This window comes from Carcharhinus amblyrhynchos, chromosome 14, assembly GCF_965287045.1.
Source record: "Carcharhinus amblyrhynchos chromosome 14, sCarAmb.v2.hapA, whole genome shotgun sequence".
NCBI lineage: Eukaryota > Metazoa > Chordata > Chondrichthyes > Carcharhiniformes > Carcharhinidae > Carcharhinus > Carcharhinus amblyrhynchos.
The window spans coordinates 2,087,864-2,112,899 of record NC_137337.1 but is presented as its reverse complement, the minus strand read 5'-3'; the positions used below and the strand labels follow the sequence as shown (position 1 = coordinate 2,112,899).

The 25,036-nt window shown below is 46.4% G+C and overlaps 1 protein-coding gene across 6 annotated transcripts in view; it reads right to left on the bottom strand.

The window, feature by feature from the left end:
- The window catches only part of LOC145352383 (nesprin-2-like), a 243,402-nt gene that overhangs the window by 182,618 nt on the left and 35,748 nt on the right, over window positions 1-25,036 (bottom strand). For 3 of the 6 annotated variants that reach the window (XM_080202157.1, XM_080202160.1, XM_080202159.1), the window contains 12 exons: window positions 23,884-23,964; window positions 23,688-23,780; window positions 22,842-23,017; window positions 20,498-20,694; window positions 19,612-19,736; window positions 17,681-17,833; window positions 16,367-16,501; window positions 14,317-14,460; window positions 13,939-14,150; window positions 5,137-9,934; window positions 3,486-3,634; window positions 329-479 (listed from right to left, as the gene is read on the bottom strand). In XM_080202157.1, coding sequence (XP_080058283.1) covers window positions 329-479; window positions 3,486-3,634; window positions 5,137-9,934; window positions 13,939-14,150; window positions 14,317-14,460; window positions 16,367-16,501; window positions 17,681-17,833; window positions 19,612-19,736; window positions 20,498-20,694; window positions 22,842-23,017; window positions 23,688-23,780; window positions 23,884-23,964 — 6,414 coding nt within the window. The remainder of the gene's footprint in view (window positions 1-328; window positions 480-3,485; window positions 3,635-5,136; window positions 9,935-13,938; window positions 14,151-14,316; window positions 14,461-16,366; window positions 16,502-17,680; window positions 17,834-19,611; window positions 19,737-20,497; window positions 20,695-22,841; window positions 23,018-23,687; window positions 23,781-23,883; window positions 23,965-25,036) is intronic. The other 3 variants (XM_080202158.1, XM_080202163.1, XM_080202162.1) reach the window with 3 other exon arrangements.

Here is a 25,036-nt window from a genome sequence, read left to right as displayed (position 1 = left end):
AATTTAAAAGTAAATTTTGGGAAAAAGTGATCAGTGATTCCTGCCGTTGGCTCTGTCACAGAATCCCTGCTCTAGACAGGTTCAGAGTTCAGACATCTGCCATGTCTTCACTGGCCTGGGCCCTAGCTCTGGAATTCCCTTCCTAAACCTCTCCATCTTACTTTCCCCTTTTAAGAAGCTCCTTAAAACCTAACTTGACTGCGCTTTGGGTCACCTGTCCTCATTTCTTGTCCCGCACCTCGGGATCAAATTTTTGTCTGATTTATCTCTCCAGTGAAGACATTTTGTTACAACAAAGGCATTATATAAATGCAGGTTGTTGTTGTACCTTCAGCATCTGCAGGTCAGACTCGTGGTTTAGGCTGAACCCAGTCAGGATCTTTGGTTTGTTTTGAAACTGTAGCAGTGAGTTGTGTACTGATGTAATCTGCTCCTCCACTGTGCCCAGTGCAGTGAAAGCCACTAAGAGGGAATTCCTGCTGCAACAAACACAAAACAGGAAGTCATCAGGTGTTCTCAAGGATAGCGATGGCCTAGTGATATTATTGCTAGCCTATCAATCCAGAAACTCAGTTAATGATCCGGGGACCCGGGTTCGAAACCCGCACGGCAGATGGTGGAATTTGAATTCAATAAAAATATCTGGAATTAAGAATGTACTGATCACCATGAAACCATTGCGAATTGTCGGAAAAACCCATCTGGTTCATCAATGTCCTTTAGGGAAGGAAATCTGCCGTCCTTACCCAATCTGTACACTACTCTAGTGCGGCCGCACTTGGAGTACTGTGTGCAGTTCTGGTCCCCGCATTACAAGAAGGATGTGGAGGCGTTGGAGAGGGTGCAGAGGAGGTTTACTAGGATGTTGCCTGGTATGGTGGGGAGGTCCTATGAGGAGAGACTGAGGGATCTAGGGTTGTTTTCGTTGGGAAGAAGGCGGCTAAGAGGGGATCTTATTGAAACATATAAGATGATTAGGGGTTTAGATAGGGTGGATAGTGATAGCCTTTTTCCTCGGATGGAGAAAGCTAGCACGAGGGGGCATGACTTTAAATTAAGGGGGGGTAGCTACAGGACGGATGTCAGGGGTAGGTTCTTTACCCAGCGGGTGGTGAGGGATTGGAATGCCCTGCCTGCTGCAGTTGTAGATGCGTCTAGTTTGGGGGCGTTTAAGAGATCTCTGGATAGGTTTATGGACGAAAAGGGATTGGTATAGGCTAGTGGGTCATTGTTTTTGTAACTGGTCGGCGCAACATCGTGGGCCGAAGGGCCTGTTCTGCGCTGTAATGTTCTATGTTCTATGTTCTATGTTCTAATCTGGCCTACACGTGACTCCACAGCCACAGCAATGTGGTTGACTCTCAACTGCCCTCAAAGGGCAACTAGGGATGGGCAATAAATACTGGCCAGCCAGCGACGCCCGTGTCCCATGAATGAATAATAAATAAAAGCAGCAAGCGTATCATTAGCAGATGCCGGTTTTAGGAGCACTCTGGGAATGTGAGCGGTGATGAGCCTGCTTACCTGTCCTGGGTGCAGCCAATCAATAACTGCCACCTAGTAAATGCTTAATTTTAAATGTTAATGTGGAGTCTGGAGCAATATAGATCTCCTGAGGCTGTGAAGCCCCTCTCCCGCTGTCCTCTTCCCCCAACACCAGCTTCCCTCTCCTTCTCCTCGTAGTTGCCCGAGGCTGATTAGGCTCAAAACTCACCCACCTGAAGGAGTGAGCAGCCTGTGGAGGCCAGCAGAAGCCTACATTAACCTGAAATAAAAAGCCAGCCTCAGTAATAGTGACCACAAACTGCCAATTGTCACACTAATGTCCTTTAGGGAAGGAAATTGTTTTGTTGGTTCATAGAGTTTGGGCTTCGCTGGCTGGGCCAGCATTTCTTGCTCATCCCTGAGGGCAGAGAAACAAAGAAACATACAGGATAGGTGCAGGAGGAGGCCATTCGGTCCTTCGAGCCTGCTCCGCCATTCATCATGATCATGGCTGATCATCCAACTCAATAGCCTAATCCTGCTTTCTCCCCATAACTTTTGACCCCATTCACCCCAACTGCCATACCCAGCCGCCTCTTGAATACATTCAGTGTTTTGGTATCAACTACTTCCAGTGATAATGAATTCTTTGGGTGAAGAAATGTCTCCTCACCTCCGTCTTAAATGGTCAAGCGTGTATCCTTAGACTGTGACTCCTGGTTCTGGACTCCCCCACCATCAGGAACATCTTCCCTGCATCTGTCCTGTCAAGTCTCTATGAGATCCCCCTTCATTCGCCTGAACTCCAGCAAAAACAATCCTAACCTAGTCAATCTCTCCTCATACATCAGTCCCGCCATCCCTGGAATCAGCCCGTAAACCTTCACTGCACTCCCTCGAGAGCAAAAATATCCTTCCTCAGAAAAGGAGACCAAAACTACACATAACTTCATTCTAGATGTGTCTTCACCAAGGGCCTGTGTAATTGCAACAACATCATGGGCATTTGCCCTCTGATCTTCGGGTAAGCATTCTCCAAGGCAGCCTTCATGACACACAACAGCGCAGAGTCGCTGAGCAGAGACTGATAGCCAAGTTCCACACACATGAGGACGGCCTCATCCAGAATCTTGGGTTCATGTCGCACTATCTGTAACCCCCATGACTTGCCTGGGCTTGTAAAATCTCACTAACTGTCATGGCTGGAGACAATACACATCTCTTTAACCTGTGCTTAACCCTCTCTCCACTCACATTGTCTGTATCTTAAAGACTTGATTACCTGTAAAGACTTGCATTCCAACCATTATTTTGTAAATTGAGTTTGTGTCTTTATATGCTCTGTTTATGAACAGAATTCCCACACACCTGATGAAGGAGCAGTGCTCCGAAAGCTAGTGGCTTTTGCTACCAAATAAACTTGTTGGACTTTAACCTGGTGTTGTAAGACTTCTTACTGTGTTTACCGCAGTCCAGTGTTGGCATCTCCACATCATAATTGCAACAACACATCCCTGTTCCTGTACTCAAAACGTCTCGCAATGAAAGCCAACAAACCATTTACCTTCTCTACTGCCTGCTGCACCTGCATGCTTACCTTCAGTGACTGGTGGACAATGACACCCAGGTCCCACTGCACGCTCCCCTCTCCCAATTTACAGCCATTCAGGTAGTAATCTGCCTTCTTGTTTTTGCTTCTAAAGTGAATAACCTCACATTTACATTAAGAGGCAATTAAGAGTCAACCACATTGATGTGGATCTGGACTTACATGTGGACCAGGCCAGGTAAGGACAGCAGATTTCCTACCAGATGGGTTTTGACAACAATCAAGAACAGTTTCATGGTCATTATTAGAATTCCAGATCTTTTTAATTGAATAACCAACTGCCATAGTGGGATTTGAACCCGGGTTTCCAGAGTATTACCCTGGGTCGCTTGTCCAGTGACAATGCCATTATGCCACTATGACCTTACTCTGTATACGGAATGTGAAATACCTTTCTGAAACGTCATTTCCTGTGTCTATACTGTTCTCCTGCTCTTCACTCTCTGCCATGTTCGGATCTTCCACCTCTTGAGTCTCTTTATCCTGCTGTCCTCTTTCACTGAGATCCACCAAACCCAAGTTCGCAAATCCAGCAAACTCCTAAATGAAGGAAGGAAACAAGACACACGGGATGTTTTCAATCTCTCTGAATTGAGTGGGAAACTCCAAGGAGGATTATTGTCAGTTTAAAGAGAGTAACAAACCGAATCCAAACATGATAACTCTGAGGGAGAGCCGAATGATCTAGCCCTAGTTCTCTTTGTCTCCTGCACTGGGTATAATTTCACAATTACACTTCATTCTATTATCATGGTGTATTAATCCCACTGTGGTCACTCTTCCTTCACCATCACCCTTTATTTACAAAGTGCTTAAAGTGGCCACAGTGCACAGGTCAGCCCAAGTCCTTCGACTGGCAACCTGGGTGGAGCCAGCTGATGTTATACCCCCACCCCTGCTGCTCCTTCCCTAGTGAGCGAGCCTCCACTTGCCTAATAGGGAGTCTCATATTCTACGAGGCCCATGGGGAGATCTATTGACAATTCCCTGTGGCCATCACAGCACATGGATATGTGTGAAAGATAGTCACTGAGATGCGGTTGTCATGGGGAAAACGACAGGTTTGATTCAATTAGATCTCAGATTTGAGATTGACAACATCTAATTAGTCTTGTGATCTATTAAATTTTTGGGGAGCGGTTCAGTTTCAGGCTTCAGTGATTTTTCTCAGTTCTTCCTGCACTGTCAGAGGCAAATCCCCAGTTATAACTCCAAAAGATACAATATGAAAAGCATCCTGCATTGATGTGAGACTGGGGTGTTCTCCCTCCAGTTATTCCAAGACAAGGAAAAGCAGGAAGTGTTGCTGAATGAACAGTTAATCAGTGACTGGGGCGACTCACACACCTGCCGTGTTTGGCCTGGTCTGGGGCGTGTTCATCAGATTCAAAGTCATTGAATCTCACCTCAGTAGCATTGCCAATGCCAGCGGGAAACTCACTGATTTTCCAGCTGACATCAGCACTCAGAAATCATTCAGAAGAATGGCGGCCCATGACAACAGAAAATACAATGGTGTGGGCAAGAATTATTCCTCCAAAGCAAGGTATCAAAAATTACCACTATACATTTTACACATTAAAGAGACACTTATATGAAAGGGTCCCCAAGTTTAATTTCTCAGTTAACGCTGTTAACTGTTAAGGGTGGCACAGTGGTTACCTCTGCTGTGTCATAGCACCAGGGACCTGGGTTCAATTCCAGACTTGGGTCACTGTCTGTGTGGAGTCTGTACATTCTCCCCGTGTCTGCATGGGTTTCCTCTGGATGCTCCGGTTTCCTCCCATAGTCCGAAAGATGTGCGGGTTAGGTGGATTGCCTTACTGAATTGTCCCTTAGTGTCCCATGTATGTAGATTAGGGAGATTAGCAGACTAAATGTGTGAGATTATGGGGATAGGGAAGAGGGGTGGGCCTGGGCAAGATGCTCAGTCAGAGAGTTAGCGCAGACCAGATGGGCTGAATGGCCTCGTTCTGCATTGTAGGGATCCTGTTCTATGGACTTTGGCAAGTATTTGGTTGGTAAATTGTGAAATGAGGTACCTGTTCAGTTCTCCAGGCTGAAGAATCCTCCTTTGCTTGGTTACCAGGCAGGTTACTGACATCCAGAGACTCAATTAACGGTTCTGAAGAATCCACGATGGAGCAAGCTTCGACGGTTAGCGACTCCTTGCCAGCTGGATCTGCACCTTGCTGCGTTAAGTGGTCTCCAGGTAATTGTCTGCCAAGTGTGGCTGTGGGATTAGCCTTTACTCGCTCCTCTACATTTGGAGAGAACCTTGTTGATTGAGCAGAATGTTCTGTTTGTTTGGCACTCAGAGACAATGATATTCTATGACGAAAATTGTCTCTTTCTAGCTCACCAGCCTGATCTTCTCCCAGTTGCAGCACTCGTGCAGACTCAGCCAAAGGCAGGTTCGCATGCTCCTCCCAAACCATAGCCTTTTCCACTAACTGCGTACACTTTCCATTTTGCGGCTCAACAAACCTCTCTGGACCATGCAGAGAAACTTCGCTATGCAATGGTTGCTGTTCAGACAGATAGGGGCTGCTATGTTGTGTTTTCTCTGTTACTGCTCTGTCTGTCTGCTCTTGTTCACTCACAGACTCTGATGTATATGAAGCAGAAAATGCTCCAGTTAGTAACTGGTATTGTTCACTCTGAGACTCTCCTAACTGAGGAAGAGCCTGCCTGGATAGGCCGTGTTTCCGGTTTCCAGAATCTTCCATTGTTGGGCTGTCAATCTGCTCTGCTCCAATCAGAGAATCTTCTTCAGACTGATTCAGATCTTCACCCTGTTTTCCTCCAGTCAAACTATCCCGAGTCTCGGTCTCATCTGGTTGGCCCTGAGTTGTTATTGTCAATGGCACACAATCCGGAACTAATGGACTCTCAGACTGACTCTCTCCACTCAGAGATTCTTTCACTGATCCAGAGCCTTCCCTCACTTGGACACCAACCTGGCCTCTCCCACTCAGAGGCTCTCTTGCCAGAGCTGCTGAATCTTCCATGGTTAGGCCCTGATCTTGGAGTTGTCCACTCAGACCCACTGTCACCAATCGGACTGAGGACCCTGTGCTTGTGCTCCTGTCCTGCTCTCCCTCCCTCAGGACAGTTTCTGTAGAATCCAATCCGAGTAGGCCCAAAGCCTGGCCTTTACCAGTCTGGAGCTCTTTTCCTAATTGAGAAATATCCCCTCTTTCTCGGCCCATCAGCTCTTGCCCCATCAAATGCTTTCTTCCGGATCGAACAGACTCTTCTGTTGTAAGGTCAGTGTCAGTTTCTTGTCCACCGAGAGATTCTGGGATTAACTCCTCAGAATCCCCTCCTGGTAGGCCCCAAACCTGAGTGTCTCCACTCAGGATCTGTCCTGGCAACTGACCAGAATACTCCATTGTTTGATGGTCAAATTCATCATCTCTAACTGGAGATGATTTCCCTAACTGAGGGAGATTGTGTTGTGTTTGGCCTTCAGTCAATTCTCTTTCACTCACAGACGCTGCTGACAATTTCTGACTCTCCCCCATGGGTCTGCTTTCTGTTTGATTTATTCCAATCAAATGGTCTTCTGCAAGTTGAACAATGCTTTCTGTTTCCGCTCTGCCTCTCAGCTCTTGTTCACACAAACATTCTGGGATATACTGAGCAAAGGTGTCTTTAGTTGGAGATTGGTGTCGTTCACTCTGAGAATCTCCGACTAATTGATGGACAGGCTGCCTGGGTAGGCTATAATCAGGCCCTTGTCCCCTCAGGAACTGCAGCGAGTTCACTCTTTCCTCTGTGTGGATCTGGGATTGCTCAGTGATGGGTAACTGCTCAGAATCCTCTCTGCATGGACCATGGGACAGTTCTTTCTCAGCCAATTGTCTCTCAGAAGGAGCGCCCTCCTCCCTCCCTGTGCCACCTGTCTGCTCGTGTTCACTATTTGCTGTTCCCTGGTTTCCAGAATCTTCCATTGTTGGGCTGTCAATCTGCTCTGCTCCAATCAGAGAATCTTCTTCAGACTGATTCAGATCTTCACCCTGTTTTCCTCCAGTCAAACTATCCCGAGTCTCGGTCTCATCTGGTTGGCCCTGAGTTGTTATTGTCAATGGCACACAATCCGGAACTATTGGACTCTCAGACTGACTCTCTCCACTCAGAGATTCTTTCACTGATCCAGAGCCTTCCCTCACTTGGACACCAGCCTGGCCTCTCCCACTCAGAGGCTCTCTTGCCAGAGCTGCTGAATCTTCCATGGTTAGGCCCTGATCTTGGAGTTGTCCACTCAGACCCACTGTCACCAATCGGACTGTGGACCCTGTGCTTGTGCTCCTGTCCTGCTCTCCCTCCCTCAGGACAGTTTCTGTAGAATCCAATCCGAGTAGGCCCAAAGCCTGGCCTTTACCAGTCTGGAGCTCTTTTCCTAATTGAGAAATATCCCCTCTTTCTCGGCCCATCAGCTCTTGCCCCATCAAATGCTTTCTTCCGGATCGAACAGACTCTTCTGTTGTAAGGTCAGTGTCAGTTTCTTGTCCACCGAGAGATTCTGGGATTAACTCCTCAGAATCCCCTCCTGGTAGGCCCCAAACCTGGATTTCTCCACTCAGGATCTGTCCTGGCAACTGACCAGAATTCTCCATTGTTTGATGGTCAAATTCATCATCTCCAACTGGAGATGATTTCCCTAACTGAGTCTGATCTATTCCAATTAAATGGTCTTCTGCAAGTTGAACAATGCTTTCTGTTTCCGCTCTGCCTCTCAGCTCTTGTTCACACAAACATTCTGGGATATACTGAGCAAAGGTGTCTTTAGTTGGAGATTGGTGTCGTTCACTCTGAGTATCTCCGACTAATTGATGGACAGGCTGCCTGGGTAGGCTATAATCAGGCCCTTGTCCCCTCAGGAACTGCAGCGTGTTCACTCTTTCCTCTGTGTGGATCTGGGATTGCTCAGTGATGGGTAACTGCTCAGAATCCTCTCTGCATGGACCATGGGACAGTTCTTTCTCAGCCAGTTGTCTCTCAGAAGGAGCGCACTCCTCTCTCCCTGTGCCACCTGCTTGTTCCTCTTCCCTCAGCCTCTCACTCTCCCAGATGACTGAATGCTCCATTGTTCTGGAGTTGGTCCGTTCTCTTGCAATCTGGGAACCTTCATCCTGTTCTCCACAAGTCAAACTCGCTGTGATCTTAGACTGCTCTGATTTGTCCTGTGTGACTTTTACCAGTTGCACTGAATCCAGTCCCAGTGAATTGCCATCCTGCAGATCACTACTGACAGACTTTTCATTTGATCCAGCGGACTGTTTCCTTTCTGGACCATCGAGCTGAGCTGTGTCACTGAGAAACTGCTCCCCCAGGAATTCTGAGTTCGCTCTGACTGATCCCTGATCCGGGGGTTTTCCAGTCCCTGCTGCCAGTGGGTCAGAGGTTTGTTTGCTCTGTCTGCCAGTCTGCTCTGCCTCTGTCAAGGGAATTTCTGTGATTTCAGTGGAATCCACTCTGGGAGGACCCAAAATCTGCCTTTGATCCATTGAAAGCTCTTCCTCTGAATGAGGAATGTCCTTTGTTTCTCGACCCCTCTCTTGGGAGCCAGTTGGATCGCTCCCTGGACTGAATTCCGTCAGCTTCAGTGTTGCACAGGCCAGTGAACCCTGCATCATCTGAGTGCTGCTCTGCTTTGCTTCAATCAGAGACTCTCCTTCAAACAGAGTGAGATCTTCACCCCAGTCTCCTCCCCTCAAACTCTCTCTGCTGTAAGTCTGACCTGATTGGCCTTGCATTGTTGCTGACAATTCCTGTCCTATTGACCTGTCAGCCTGCTCATCCACACTCAGGGACCCTTTCTGATGCACAGTCAGGTCTTCACCCTGAGCTTTTTCTGTCAAACTGAATTCTTCACTCAGGACCCCCTTGCTGAGCTGATCAATGCATTCTGTTGTTGGATACACGGCCTGCTGTTGATCACTCAAAGTCATAACCATTTGAGCAGGTGCCTCTTTAGTTTGAGTAATAACTTGTACTTCCCATTCTGTTCTCTCTGTCTGTAACTGAGTAGAAAACTCTCCTGTTTGGGGATCAGCTTGGTGTTGCTCACGGGGAAATACAGGCCCTAATGGTGCTGACCCGACTCTGGGTGGGATGTCCCCTTGGCCTTGGCCACCCGGGGACTCTTCTCTTAAGTGTGTGATGTTGGAGACTATTGGAGATCTGTCTCCCTCATGTTCTCCAGTAAAGAGGCCTTTGGCCCATTGACTAGAATCCTGGCTTGCTAAAGCAACACCTTCTTCTCTTGGGAACACTGCAACCAACTGAGCATAAGTGCCCCTAGCCTGGTCAGTGTCTCGTTCCTCAACAGTCAAAGACTGTGTTTGTAATTCAACAAAGTCTTCTCTTGGTAGGTTAGGAGCTATGCCTTCTCCCCTCTGAAACACAGAGCTCATTGAACCAGAGCATTCTCCTAGTCCAGCAGGAAGAGGCTCTTCACCTATCAGACAGTGTGTCACTGGCTGGTGACAGTCCCTTCTTTCTAGCCAATCACTCTGGAGCTTTCTAGTTGGCGTCTCTTTTGGTGCAGATTGAGTTTGATCGTCTCTCTCAGGTTCCTGGATTCTGATTCCAATCCATTCCCTGCTTTGCCCAGGAATTTCTCCTGGCGGAGTGTCGGTCAGGATGTTGCTGTTGGGTTCTGCTGTTCTTGTTTCTGTGGAAGTTGCACTGGCCTTTGTCACTGACTGAGCTGAATCCTCACTCCCCAGACTCTCGTGCCACACTGTTTCACTTGCTAGCTGTTGAGTAGGTCTCTGTCTTGTTCCAGCCTCACCTTGATCTGTTCCACTTGGACAGTCTGTCTTTAATTCCCTGTTAAATTGACAATTACACAGTCATTACCGTCTGAGAGCACACACTAGCAATGTCCGGCAGCACAGTAGCACAGTGGTTACCACTACTGCCTCACAGCGCCAGAGACCCGGGTTCGATTCCCGGCTTGGGTCACTAACTGTGTGGAGTTTGGACATTCTCCCCGTGTCTGTATGGGTTTTCTCCAGGTGCTCCGGATTCCTCCTACATTCTGAAAGACATGCTGGTAAGGTGCATTGACCTGAACAGGCACCAGATGTGGTGATTAGGGGAATGTCACAGTAACTTCATTGCAGTGTTAATGTAAGCCTTACTTGTGACTAATAAAGAAACTTTGACTTCTTTCCAGCCAAACCTCAAAGCAAGGAAGACTGTTACAAGGAGGAGGAACAAAAACAACTTGTATTTATACAGCACCATGAACACTGAAACCTCCCAAAACCACATCATGGGAATGTTTTTAAACAAAATATCAACACTGAACCACATAAGGAGATAATGGGGTCAATTACTAAACACTTGGTCAAAGGGGCAGGCTTTAAGGAACGTTTCAAAGGAGGCAGAGAGGGATGCAGAGTGGGAACTCTAGAGAGGGATGCAGAGTGGGAACTCCAGAGAGGGATGCAGAGTGGGAACTCCAGAGAGGGATGCAGAGTGGGAACTCCAGAGAGGGATGCAGAGTGGGAACTCCAGAGAGGGATGCAGAGTGGGAACTCCAGAGAGGGATGCAGAGTGGGAACTCCAGAGAAGTTTAGAGTGGGAATTCCAGAGAGCGATGCAGAGTGGGAATTCCAGAGCTTAGGGACCAGGGAGCTGAAGGCGTGTAGCCAATGGTGCAATGATTAAAAATGAGGATACACAAGAGGCCAGACATAGAGGAACACAGGGATCTGAGAGAGCTCTGAGGCCTGAGAAGATTGCAGAAATGGGGAGAGGGCATGGCCAATAGGGGATTGCAGAGAATGGGCAGAAGGCATGGCCACAAGGGTTTACAGAAATGGGGAGAGGGCATGTCCATAGAGGGATTACAGAGATGGAGACAGGGCATGACTACAGAGGGATTTCAAAACAATAGTGAGAATGTTGAAGTAAGGGAATTTCTGGATCTCTGGTGAGCACAGGGGAATGGATAAACAGGATTCAATATGAGCAAGGACATGGGCAAAAGAGATTTGGATGAGCTCAAGTTCACAAAGGTTAAAATGTGAGCGAGTAGCCCAGAGTTGATTGGGAGAGAGGAGTCCAGAGGAAAGGAAGGTGTGAGTGAGAGTTTCAGCAGCAGATGAGCTGAGGCAGAGGATCAATGCAACAGAGTTGGGAATAGATGGAAGGGTGGCCATTTCCATTACCAATCAGTAATTTGCTGCCAGGTGTCAACTCACAAGGTCATGAACTTTAACCCCTTCTTCCCCTCACTGACTCAATCATGCTGTTCATTGAATGAAGTTCTCGAAACTCTGGACCACCCCATGGGGAGGGGTGGGGGAGCCCAATTCCTTTATCTTGTTCTGGTTTTATGCAGAACATCAACATGTGGAAGTGAAGTTGACGATCAACATAATACCCCTTGTCTAATAGTCCTTGCCTGTGTGAAGTTAGTGTTCCTTTAAGAGATTTTTTTTAAATCATGTCCCTTGCAGCTCTCACAGCTACAGTTTTTTCATTGTGGCACCAGCTTGTCTTGAGAATTCCTTTTATTGCTACTTAAATGGGCTTTGGTATTTTCACTCTGGGATCTTTTATGACCCTGCATTGATATGAATAGGGTCATGGCCACGATTCTCCTATCCCAAGCGGGCTGGGAGATTCTCACACCAGCCAATTCATAGGATTCATGCATGTGTTCCTGCCGTGATAGTGTCTCCCAGTGCCAGACTTCCGGAGGCACCAGCTCCGCACCAGAAATCAGCCGGGAGGCACGGAAATCATTTACACATCAATCTGAATTTCATTGAAATGAAAATTAGCAGACCCAGGCCTGAAATCTCTAGGCCTGCTAGCATCACCCCCCCCCCCCTCCCCCGCCCCCACCAGAGTACTTCACACCAGCACGGAGTACAGTAGCTCTCCACTTTCGGGGAACTAGCAGCCCAGCCCCGCTGGAGTAAGGAGGGGAAATTGTGCCCCCCAGAGGGTCGGGCAGTGGGGGGATGCCACCTGGGAAAGGCACTCTGGCAATGCCAGACTGGGCATCCTGGCACTGTCCAAGGGACAAAGTGCCAATGGCCAGGGGACACATTGGCAGTGCCCATTGCGCATGGGACAGTGTCAAGGGGGCAGGGCTTATGGGGGCAAGGCCTTTTGGAGGCAGGGCCTGGTGGAGTGATCGGTGGGTGTCAGGGATCCCACTGCCACTCTGCAGACAGGATTGGTGGGGAAAGGAGGGAGGCCAGTGATTGGGGGTGGGCTGGGGTAGATGGGGAATCAGCCTGCTGGAAGGGTTGGGGCTGTGGGGGATATCGGGACTGCGGAACGGTTACTATTGGGGCGGAGATTCGGGGTGGGGGGGGGCTTCGGGCTGGCCCAGACATGGTTGGGGGCCAGCGATCGGGCTGTTGGAGGGGGGCTCGGAGAGCTGGCAATGCAGGGATTGCAGGGCTGGCCAGTAATTGGGAGGCCAGCAGTGCGGAGCCACTAAGCATGCACTGATCTCAGCACTGACAGATCGGTGCATGCGCACTGGACCATTCACACTACGCTACTGGCCTCTCCAGTAGGAATAAGCCCAACCCACAGCTTTATAATGAGATTCACAGTGGTGATCTCTGCAGTGAATACAGATTTGGGAGATTCTTCTCTGAACTTTCACTGAAAAAACAGCATGAATTACTTCAGTTTTCATGCAAATTTGACCCTTAGAATTTTTTTGGTAGAATTCCAGCTCCTGTGTTTTGGACAGTTTTTTTCCTTCCCAGTCAATTTAAGGTTTCATTTTCAGTTTTGGCTGGCAGCAGTTTTAGTTTAGAAAGGACAGCAAACTGAAAAGAAGCATTTCTCTCTCCCTGGTTTTGGAAATTCTGCTAGTTAGCTGAAAGTAAGGCTTCTTGCCTTCCTGGAGTAGAGAATCTGCTGTTGGTGGCTCAACCAGAATCTCTCCCTGGTGTTCTGGGAAACTGTTCTGACTCCAACCTTGTCTGTATGTGTATCAAGAGAACTGCAGCATTCATCCAAAGGATTCAGCCCCAGTATCACTTGAGCAGTGGTTTTTGCTATGATAAACCTATGGGAGGATTTTTTTTGTCTATGGGAAGTTTTGTTTGATTGGAACATTTTAGATATTTGTTAAGGATTATACGATTATCATAATTGTTTTTGTTCCTTGTTTATAATTGATAAAAGTTCTTGCTACTTTTCTTCTATACATGTTAACTATATTCTTAAATAAACTTTGATAACAGCTCCCTAATGGGTCATTGCAATCATACCTGAAGTGAAGCATCTCACGCTTATCCTAGCCACATTCAAAGTGTAAAATGTACAATCCAGATGGACTTCATAAAACACTTTGGAGTTTCTAACTGAATTAAAACAATTGATATAAACTCTCTTTATCACAGAACACTAAGCTGCCTCTCTGTTTGATCCATTCCTTTTCTGGACCAGTTGAACACAAGTCTGGTGAGAATTTGGAATTCAGTTTTAAACAATCTCTGAGGAAAATTTAGCTTCAGGAAAAGTGACCATGAAGCTATTGGATTGTTGTAGAAACCCAAAAGGTTCACTTTAGGGCAAATCTATCACCCTGACCCAGTCTGAGCTGATCTGTGACACCAGTCCCACAACAAGGTGATTGACTTGTAGCTGCCCTCTGCAATGACTGAACACAACACTCTGGCCGGAATTTTACCGGCACATCCGCCCTAATTCCAGGAGCAGACGAGGCTCGGAAAACGGCATTCTCTATTAGCCCTGGGTAGGATTGTACGAACCTCGGACAGCATGCCGGTAAAATTCTGCCTCCAGCGTATCAAATCACTAGTGGAGATTCTAGAATTGGTACTAACCCTGTTAAAGGTGACCCAACTGAGTCATGAAGCCCGGACAGCCTCTCATGGGCTCGTTCTTCCAATTCAGTCTTACGATGCTCACAAGCCTGGAGTTTGGCCTTTCTGATTTCAGCATCATCCCTGTCACCGGACATGTTCTCACACAGCTGCCTCATCACTGACAGATGTTGATTGGTTCGCATCAAACTGCTGTCTTCACAAAAGAACACCTGGGGAGAAACAAAATAATCTCAGCGATGAAGAACTAAATCTAAATCCCCCTCTGTCTTATCCCAAGAGTTCAACATTGGACACAACTAGCCCAGGGAGAGGTGGAGACATGCTGGTACCGCAGAGTGAGTCCTGCCCCCATAGCCCAGATGAGAGTGAAAGTACCTGGTGCCCTGCAGGATGGGACTGCAGGGGGGAACTGTCCATTGCCAACTGTTTCTCACACTCTTGAAGGGCCTCAGTAAATTTATTGTGTTCCATCTCAAACTTCAGCTGAAGTAGTTGTGAATTAACTGCTGACTGTACCACCTGAAACATAAATCAAAATGCAATTCAAATCATGTGCTTTTTCTCTGCAAAATTACACAGGAATGTTCCAAAAGGTCCACGCTGCTGTTCCTGGTCCACACGAATCTCTTCCCACCCTCTTTACCCACCAACATATCCTTCTATTCCTTACCTGAATCTATCAACACAGTTCACCAAGAGTTCCACTGTTTGGGTAAAGTTTCTCCTGAATTCCCCATTCAGTTTATCAGTGACTGTCTTATACTTGTGGACCCCAGTTTTGTCTCCCACACAAGTGGAAATATCTTCTCCACATCTACCCTATCAAACATGTTTGATCATACTGACTTCAGCTTTTGTTTTCGAGAGAAAAGATCCCTAGTATGTTCAATCTTTCCTGATATTAGTAACTTCTCAGTTCTATATCACTTTCGTCCATCGGTCTTTGCACATCCCCCAGAGTCTTGATATCCTCATGGAGTCCAGATTGCTCTTCGTGTGGCCTAAACAAGACCTTTATTTTTGTCCATCTGTTGATCTTCCAGCAGAGCTTTGTTCATATTTTCTTCAAAAGGTGTGCTCATGTCAACACCTCGGGCAGGACTTTCCAACTGCGCTCACGCCAAAACCAGAAAATTCCGCCCGAGGTCAACGGACCGTTCCATGGTCCAACCCTCACCTGCTATGATTCCCATGGTGGGCAGAATGGGAAAATGTGCCCCCTCATCTCTTTACTGTAACTTTGAATTCACCCAACTCCTACTGGTGTTAGGTGTGGTTTGGTGAGTCGCACTCTTATTTCTGGTTCAGAAAGTTGCAGGTTCAGGTCCCACTCCAAAGACTTGAGTACATAATCCAGGGTGACATTCTCTATGCAGTACTTATGGAGTGCTGCACTATTATGGGTGCTATCTTTGGATGAGTGTTGCACCAAAACACTGTTTGCCCTTGAAGTGGATATAATATCCCATGATGCTATTTCTAAGAAAGAGCCATTATTCATCCTGAACCAACTAAAAGCAGAGTGCTGAGCCTTAGCAGGCTGCAGTTTGTGGGATCTTGTGTGCAAATTAGTTGTCATGTTTCCTACATTTAAACTGTGTGTGATTAACTTCAATGGATTGTTACGCACAGGGATGGGAGGAGTGCGCAGATTATCTAGACCCACTATTTCACAGACCATAATATTAATTTAAAAGTTCAGTTTACTTATCAAAATTGTTTCCCTTCTCTGCTGGTATTCAGAACAAAAGAGACTTTAACCAGGCTCTTTCAACGAACTCAGAGTTCAGCTTACTGCCCAATAAGATTGATTTCAAAAACAAACAGGTTCAAAACAGAAAACTTGTCCCTGCCACAGATTCCCAGAATGTCACTGGCCTCTGCCTTTCAGACTTCTTCCCCACAACTTGTTAACAACTCAAAACAAATCTATCTTCCTCAAGTATGCGAGGGGAGGATTGCTCCAAGTCCAGGTGAACTCCAGGTCAGCTCCCAAGTGTCCAAATAATGCAATGTCTTTCCATATTTAAAAAATATATAGTTTTGAAAGACATGATTTTCCCAACAAAGTATCTCATAAACTGTCAAACACTTTTGATATCGTGAAGACACAAAACACGCTTTCAATGATTTGGGTCAATGTTCAAAGCGTACATTCTGATTGGATGTAAAAGCCTAAATCTAAATTGTCAATCCGTGTGACTGGTGGGAATAGTTCCGCACAGAATCCAAAGGGTGGGATTCCAGCACTGCCACCACCACCACCCCCACCGGCTGGCGATGGGATCAGTCAGTCTCATGGTTGTCATCATTTTCCTGTTGTTTACACCCTCCATTGCCAGGAAACCCACGGCAAGGGTTTCACCATTGGTGGGAACAGCCAGAACATTTTGGTCAAAATATGAAGATTCACCAAAGGTCTCACCTCCCATTTTTGGCAGAGTTGCTCCCGCATTTCCACAACGGACCGAATCCTCCGCGGGGTTAAAACAGTTTTGATTTTATCTGTTGCATCCAGAAAATGCTCAAGGATCGAAGAATTAAAACTCTTGATTGTTTCCTGTGAAGAGCAGTGTGTTAATGAACCTGACTGCAGGTCCCTGCTGAAACCCCAAATCACTGTTTATAACGACTGAAATCTGAATTCAAAATAGCACATGCACTCCCTTGTCTTCTCTCATTCCTCCAACCTCCTACAACCCAAACATCTGCTTCCCAACTCCTCACTCCTCCCTGCCCACTCACTAACAATCACTGGAAATGCAGCCGGCGGGGGATAAGTGATTGTCCACTGACCCTGCCAACCGTTTGCACACTGAAGATTCAGTATAACTACAAGCATAATTTACCTACCCCAAATCACTGAGTTAGCAACACACGAACAGAAGGAGGCCATTCAGCCCCTCAAGTCTGTTACATGGAATCAACAAGAGCCCATTCTGCCCCTCAAACCTGCTCTACCATTCAGTCAAGCCATGACTGCTCAGTATCTTAAATCTATCCACCTGCTTTGGTTCTGTTAATATTTTTATTCAACAGAAATCTATCAATCTAAGTTTTGAAATTTTCAATTGAACAGAATTTTTGGGAGAGAGTTCCACATTTCCACAGCCCCCTCTGTTTCCTGACATATTTCTAATTTTAAGACTAGAATCATAAAATCCCTAAGTGCAAAAGGAGGCATTTTGCAAGTCTGTACCAAACACAATCCCACCCAGGCCCTATCCCCATAAGCCCACATATTTACCCTGCTTATCCCCCGACACTAAGGGACAATTCAACATGGCCAATCCACCTAACCCGCACATTGTTGGAGTGTGGGAGGAAACCCATGCAGACACTGGGAGGACATGCAAACTCCATGCAGACAGTGACCCAAGCGGGGAATCAAGCCTCAGTCCCTGGTGTGAGGCAGCAATGCTAACCATTGTGCCACTGTGTTGCACAAGGGGATTCTGTCCCCTTAATCTGGACTCTCCAATCCCCACGAGAGAAAATCATTTCTCACCAACTTCTTTAAACACCTCAAACAATTCAGTTAGCCAACTTCCTAATCTTCGATACTCGAGAATATACAAGCCTTGTCCAGGAAATCTGTGTTTGAAATTTAACCCCTTTAGTCCTGGGATTTTCAGCACCAATGAGTCTTCTTTGAAGTTTCATGGAGTCAGAGCAGAAACTTATGCACAAAACTCCAAGGCAGCTCATGGACAAAGGTGACATGCAAGAGAGTTTCTACCTGGTGCTTGGTAATGAGTTCCTCTGGTGACCCTCTATCTTTGAGGAACAGCTCAGCTCCCTCAATGCAAGTGTTGATCTGTCTCCTTGATTCTTCAAAGTTCTTCTTGAGGTCATTCTCTGACACCCTGGTGCCCAGCTCTTCTGAGCCCACCTAGACAAGAGAGACAGAGAGGTCAATCACTGTGTCCCTCTTATCCCATGAAATCATCACACACATTCTCAATAAGGTTGAAGAAGCCTCTGAAGAAATGAAGAGGATTAGACCCTAGCTGAATTATTGCGGCTATCTGGGATCTACACTTTCAGAAGGATGTCAAGATCTTACAGAAAGCCAAGAGGAAATTTGATCAAAATGTTCACATCATAAGTGCTGTTAGAAAATGGCAAAGGCCAGTGGCCTGGGGGCCTTAGGGGCTGTACGGTGGCACAGTGGTTAGCACTGCTGCCTCGAAGCACCTCAGACCTGGGTTCAATTCCCGGCTTGGGTCACTGTCTGCATGGAGTTTGCACATTCTCCCCATGTCTGCGTGGGTTTCCTCCAGGTGTTCTGGTTTTCTCCCACAGTCTGAAAGACGTGCTGGTTAGGTGTATTGACCCAAACAGGCACCGGAGTGTGGCGACTAGGGGAATTTCACAGTAACCTCATTGCAGTGTTAATGCAAATCTATTTGTGACACTAATAAGTAAACTTTAACTTTAACAAAGATTGAAGCTAATTGGTCAAAATGGAAAATAAATTACACAGGGATTGGTTTGATCTGGAATGTGCTGCTGAAAGGTCAATGAAAACAGACTCAATAGTAACTTTCAAAAAGGAAATTGAATTTGTAAATTAAAAGAATTTGTGTGTCTATGATGAAAGAGCTAGGATTAACTAGACAGCTCCTTCAGCTTGATGGGCTGAATGGTCACCTTCTCTGCTGTGCATTCACAACGAAGCAAGACTTACCTGTTGGCTTTCAACTACAGACCATAACAATTCCCCAACTGCCCATGTAACCTCAACACACTCAGACTTAATTAGACCAGCAAACAGCGATTTCCTGGATTCCTGAATCAGCCTCTAGATTCCCAGTTACGGCCTCTGGATTCCTGAATCCAGCCTCTGGATTTTCCTGGACATGGCCTCTGGATTCTTGGGCTCGGCCTCTGGATTCCTGGGCACGAACCCTGGATTCCTGAATCCAGCTTCTGGAATCCAGGAAACAGCCTCTGGGTTCCTGGGCATGGTCTCTGGATTCAATTCAGGTTTATAAGATTGATACCCGGGCTTTAGGGGTTAAGTTACAGAGATTAGACAAATTAGGCCTTTATTCTCTCAAATTCAAAAGTTTGAGGGGTATATGATAGAAGTCTACAGAATATTTCTAGTGAAGGACTGGGTGGATAAGGATAATCTGTTTCCACTGGTTGAATGGTCCAGAATTAGGGGCTATAATCTAAACATTAGAGCCACATATTTCAGGGGAGATGTTAGAAAATACATCTACACGTAGAGTGCGAGAGGTTTGGAACTCTCTTCCTCAAACAGTGCTGGATGCTGCTTCCATTGTTAGGTTTGGTTCTGAGATAGACACATTTTTATTGAACAGGGTAACAAGGGATATGGGCCAAGGGCAGATACATGGGGTTAGACCACTGATCAGCCATGACCTTATTGAATGATGGCGGAGTGGACCTGAGGGGCTGAATGGCCTACTCCTGCTCCTATGTTCCCATTCCTGGGCCAGGTTCTGGACCCCCCGGCTAATAATCTCACAGCACAAATGTACCCTCAGCCTCTCAGACTGCGGAGGGAATAATCAACAAGAAATTAACAATAATATTGGAGAGTTTTATCTTGGAGAGCCCTGTGTCTCACGGTTATCATTCAGGCAATGTGTAAAGTAGAACCATGCACTCTCAACCAGCATGGAGAAGGTTGATTACCAAACAGTGAGGTTGTGTTTGTATGTCTGGTTCATCCCTGGGTACAAGCTGCTCCTTGGAATACTGCAGGAATTGGGACACATACGTTATTATTGACTTCTCATCGGGATTGCAGACATCAACATCTGGGGAAAGAAAAGATCATGTTGATGAGCCCGTTCATAATATAAACTCCCAATCCCTGGATTATATACAAAACCCCTCAATTATATAATCTGACCAAAACCCTCAATTACATAAAGTTCACATTCTTCATAAATCGTCAGAACCTCTGAATGACACAAATAATCCAAACCTCTCGATTAGATTCCAGTCTGTAACTCACTCCCGGTTATCTGCTATTCTATATATTAACCACCCCGAACCCCTCGATTAGATTCCAGTCTGTAACTCACTCCCGGGTATCTGTTATTCTATATATAAACCACGCCGAACCCCTCGATTAGATTCCAGTCTGTAACTCACTCCCGGGTATCTGTTATTCTATATATAAACCACTCCGAACCCCTCGATTAGATTCCAGTCTGTAACTCACTCCCGGGTATCTGTTATTCTGTATATAAACCACCCCGAACCCCTCGATTAGATTCCAGTCTGTAACTCACTCCCGGGTATCTGTTATTCTATATATAAACCATCCCGAACCCCTCGATTAGATTCCAGTCTGTAACTCACTCCCGGGTATCTGTTATTCTATATATAAACCACCCCGAACCCCTCGATTAGGTTCCAGTCTGTAACTCACTCCTGGGTGTCTGTTATTCCATATAAAAACCATGTCATAAACCACCCTGTTTCCTTTTCCTTGACCTTTTTGCTCTCTGTCTCTCTCCCATTCACCCTGACCTCTGCTTGACTGCCAGATTCTCTATCCACTAGCTCTCACCTTCTGCTTCCAACAGTCTGGGTATCCTCAGCTCCTGCTCTGCCACCTTGAAGACCCTTTCCAGGTTCTCTCTGTTGGACTTGTATTTAAACTCTTGTGGGTCGAGCAGACCAGGTCGAAGGGAGTTGATAATGGCAACGAAAGCTAGGCCATTTCTCCAGCTGGTGCTGAAATTCTGGACATTAACATCCAGTTTCCTGAAACAGATACCATAACAGCGTGATGTAGATGTGGAATATTAACCTTTAGATTCATTGGCTGCTCAGGTATATATTGAATTTCTTCAAACAGAATTTTGCCAGGCAATGATACCGAACCTACAGATTGGCCAAGTCTGCAAATGTTTGGGCCTGGATTTACCAGGAGACATGACTATTGGCTGATTCCATGCCAATGTCTGATCTCTCTACAAAACATAAGGACAATGGGCCAACAGATTTCCCACTCCAGAAACGTCCAGAAACAAAGGACTGGCAAATCCCATGATGCAAGCAGATATTTCAATGGTAACTGATAGCTTAGACAGTGGGAGATCAAAGCTCCTTGATTAACATGAAGTACTCTCAACTGAGTGCCAATAACAGCTGTCACATCACTGAAGCCCCCTTGTGAAGGGCTGTGATGGTAACCTGCCAGCTGGTTACAGTGACATTGAATGGAACGGTGTGAAGAACAGCTGAAGGCAGCAATCAGGTTGCATGCTCCACTCTCTCTCACCTGCTTCTAATAAGAACATAAGAAATAAGAGCAGGAGTAGGCCATCTAGCCCTTCGAGCCTGCCCCGCCATTCAATAAGATCATGGCTGATCTGTCTTGGCTCAGTTCCACTTTCCCGCCCTCTCCCCATAACCCTTAATCCCCTCTCTTATCAAAAACCCATCAACCCACGTCTTAAAAATATTTAGCGAGGTAGCCTCCACCCCTTCAACGGGCAGAGAATTCCAGAGATTCACCACCCTTTGAGTGAAGAAGTTCCTCCTCAACTCCGTTCTAAACCGCCCCCCTTTATCTTGAAGCTGTGCCCCCTAGTCCTATTATCCTTTCTGAGCGGGAAGAGTCTCTCCACCTCTATCCTATCCATCCCATTCATCATCTTATACGTCTCAATGAGATCTCCCCTCATTCTTCTAAACTCTAACGAGTACAAGCCTAGTTTATTCAGCCTCTCCTCATAGCTCAACCCCCTCAACTCCGGCATCAGCCTAGTAAACCTCCTCTGCACTCTACACTGGGAACTGCAGACAGACAGACAGAAACATCTTGAAAACTTCAAAATTCCCAAACAGTGATTCCAGGGAAAGGGATCATCATTGAATAACTGTACAAACAACAGAGGGACTCATAAACAGTCAATGCTCTATTTATTTGCCTTTCATTGGTCACTCTTAACCTGGCCAAAGTAAGGTTCCTCTCTTTGTGTGCACATGTGCATGTGTGCATGTGTGTGCACGCGTGGGTGTGCATGTGTGTGCACGCGTGGGTGTGCATGTGTGTGCACGCGTGGGTGTGCATGTGTGTGCACGCGTGGGTGTGCATGTGTGTGCACGCGTGGGTGTGCATGCATGTGCACGCGTGGGTGTGCATGAGTGTCTGGGTGTCTTCTGTGTGTGTGCATGTGTGTGTCTGTGTGTGTTTGTGTGAGTGTGACTGACTGTGTGTCTGTGTGCACATATGTGTGTGTGTATTTGTGTATGCATGTGTGTGTGTTTATGTGGGTGCACATATGCGTGTGTGCCAGTGCATGTGTGTGCCTGTGCATGTGTGTGCCTGTGCATGTGTGTCTGAGTGTGTGTGTGTCTGAGTGTGTGTGTGTGTATGTGCACACGTGCATGTGTGTCTGGGTGTCGTGTGTGTGTGTGTCTGTGTGTGTGTATGTGTGTGCACGTGTGTATGTGTGTGTATATGTGTGTTTCGCCAGTTGGGCCATGTGTTTACCTTTTTTGCACAATAAAACCTAACTCTCTTTGTGTTTACACTCAAGGAAGCCTGTCAGATTGAATTATTTGCAATCAGTATGTAAATAGTTTATTTACTGAAATACTGAAATGGCGCATTGACCTTTATAAATCTCAAAAAACCCTCTCACAAGTGAGGGGAAAAAAGGAGTCCTTGCTCCCACTCTCAGCTAACACAGGACATTGGTCATTCCCTTATCACACACAATGTACATCTGAAAGGGGACATTTTACAGCGCTCGGCACAAAGGGCGGGAGAATTGTAACCAATCAGATAGCTCTTTCAAAGAGTCAGCACACTTGTGATCAGCAGATGGCCTCTTTCTGTGCTGCTTGATTCTAATTTCTTGTGGAAATCACACAATGACCCTTCAATCTGAACTCCTTACGTTGACCTATCCTGAACCCACTGGAGTAAGGCTTTCTTTGTCGACATCTTCCATTTTGCACGGCTTGCTCTTCTTTTCCTCGGAGTTGGTACTGTCTGTGTGGAGTTAACACCGGGAGAAGGTTCCACATGGATCTGACTGGAGGCGGACTGAAATCGACTGGCAAGTTTCTCAATCTGTTCAGAGAGAGAACAGAATCAGAAAGGCTCTGGACACAGTAGACAGAGGATATCCATTAAAGACAACTGACCAGGAGCGGCAGGAGGAAATCCTTTCTCACAGAGGGAGCGGTTAGCATTTGGGAGACACTGCCTGAGATTGTGGTGGAGAGAACTTCAATCAAGGCTTTTAAAAGAAAATTAGATAATTGTCTGAGGAGAAAATGGGCGGGATTTTACAGCCTCACTCAAGCAATACCAGAAATTCCTCCCCGAGGTCAACGGACATTTCCATTGTCCACCCCTTCTAATCCCAGGATATAATGTTCAATCTCCACTAGTAAATACACAGACTCCCAAAAACAGTCACCACTTTACCCCGGGTACACACACACCTCTACCCATAATAGTGTGTCCTGTACATGGACAGGAGCTGGCACTGAGACATGGATCATTATGAACGCATCATTCCCATTGGAAGGCAGCATGGGTGTGACGCTGCAGGAGATAAAATACCATGTGATTAAATGGAGGAGAATGTCCAGGCAGAACTGGTAATCCGAGTCACATGGTGAATGGTTCAGGAATATGTCAGGCAGAATTAGAAACCCAAGCCAGCTACAGCGGGTGGTCCATTTACAGATGGTGCCAACATCCTTAGCCCACAAGGATTAAGTAAAATACCTACGTGGAAATGTAATATAATGGACCAGATCAAGCCCAGGATGATTCTGGGCTTCCCCTCCACAATGTCCGGGACATTAATATTCACCAACTTTATCTGAAATATCAAAGCGAGTAATGGTTACTGAATAACTCTACTGTAGTTCCAGCAAAAACCAGACATCCTAGTGTACCACACAAAAAAAAATGAAATAACTGACCGATTTCTTCCTTAAAAACTTCAGGGCAGTTTCGATGTTGGACCTGTAGCGAGCAGGATCAGAATGTCCTCTCTCACGCTCCTAAACAGACACAAATCAAAGTCACGTTACCTCTCTCACCTCACAGCACCTCCATCATTTGCTCACTCACTGACCTGAACAATCCCAACTTTCACATCAGATTTTCCACTTTCACAGTGTATCTTAAATCGATTACCATCTTCTCCAACACCTCACCTCACCATCCCTCCAATCGAGTTTTGCCCTTGCCAAATTCACTAATCCCATCCTGTGGCTCTCTGACAAAGGCAAGTTCTCACCCTTACCCTCCTCATAGTCTGTACAGTTTGACAAGGTTGACCATATCATCCCCCTCCAGCTGCCCCCAGCTCCTCACCGCTTGTTGTGGGGGTGGGGGGTGGGAGTGTGGGGAGGGATTGGGATCATTCTTACCAACCTCATCCTAACCAACATATCACTTTCAAGGATTCTCTTCCCACTCTGGCACCGTGAGCTCTGTTCCCCAAGGATCTATCCTTGATCCCTCCTATTATCCATCTACCCTCAGGTGACATCATCCCGAAGCATAGAGTTAGTTTCCAAGCATACTAACAAATTCCAGTTCTTCCTCACTACCATCTCCCTCAACCCCTACACTGTTGTTAAATTAACCAACACCCAGGACTGGATAAGCAGAAATTTCTTCCAGTGAAATATTAGGAGGGCCGAAGCCATTGCTTTCAGTCACCGCTCCAAACTCCACTCCCTAGCTACTGTCTCCACTCCCTCTCCATGATAACAGTTTGAGATGAAGCCTTCTGTTCACAACCTTGGCGTTAGATTTGATCCCGAGATGAGTTTCCTAACTTGTCTCAGGGTTATCTCATCTCAGCTTGCGCCTACTGCAACCTTTGTAACATAACCCAACTTTCCTCCAGTCTCAGCTAATCTGCCACTGAAAACATCAGAACACCTTTGTTATTTGTAGACTGGCCTATTCCCATGCTCTGCTGCCCGGTCTCCCAAATTCTACCCACCATAAACATGAGGTCAACCAAAAATCTGCTCCCCTCATCTTAACTCACAGAGAATCCCGTCCCCACCTCCCAGAGCTCACTGACTAACACTGGCTCTCTTGATCTGGATTTTAAAA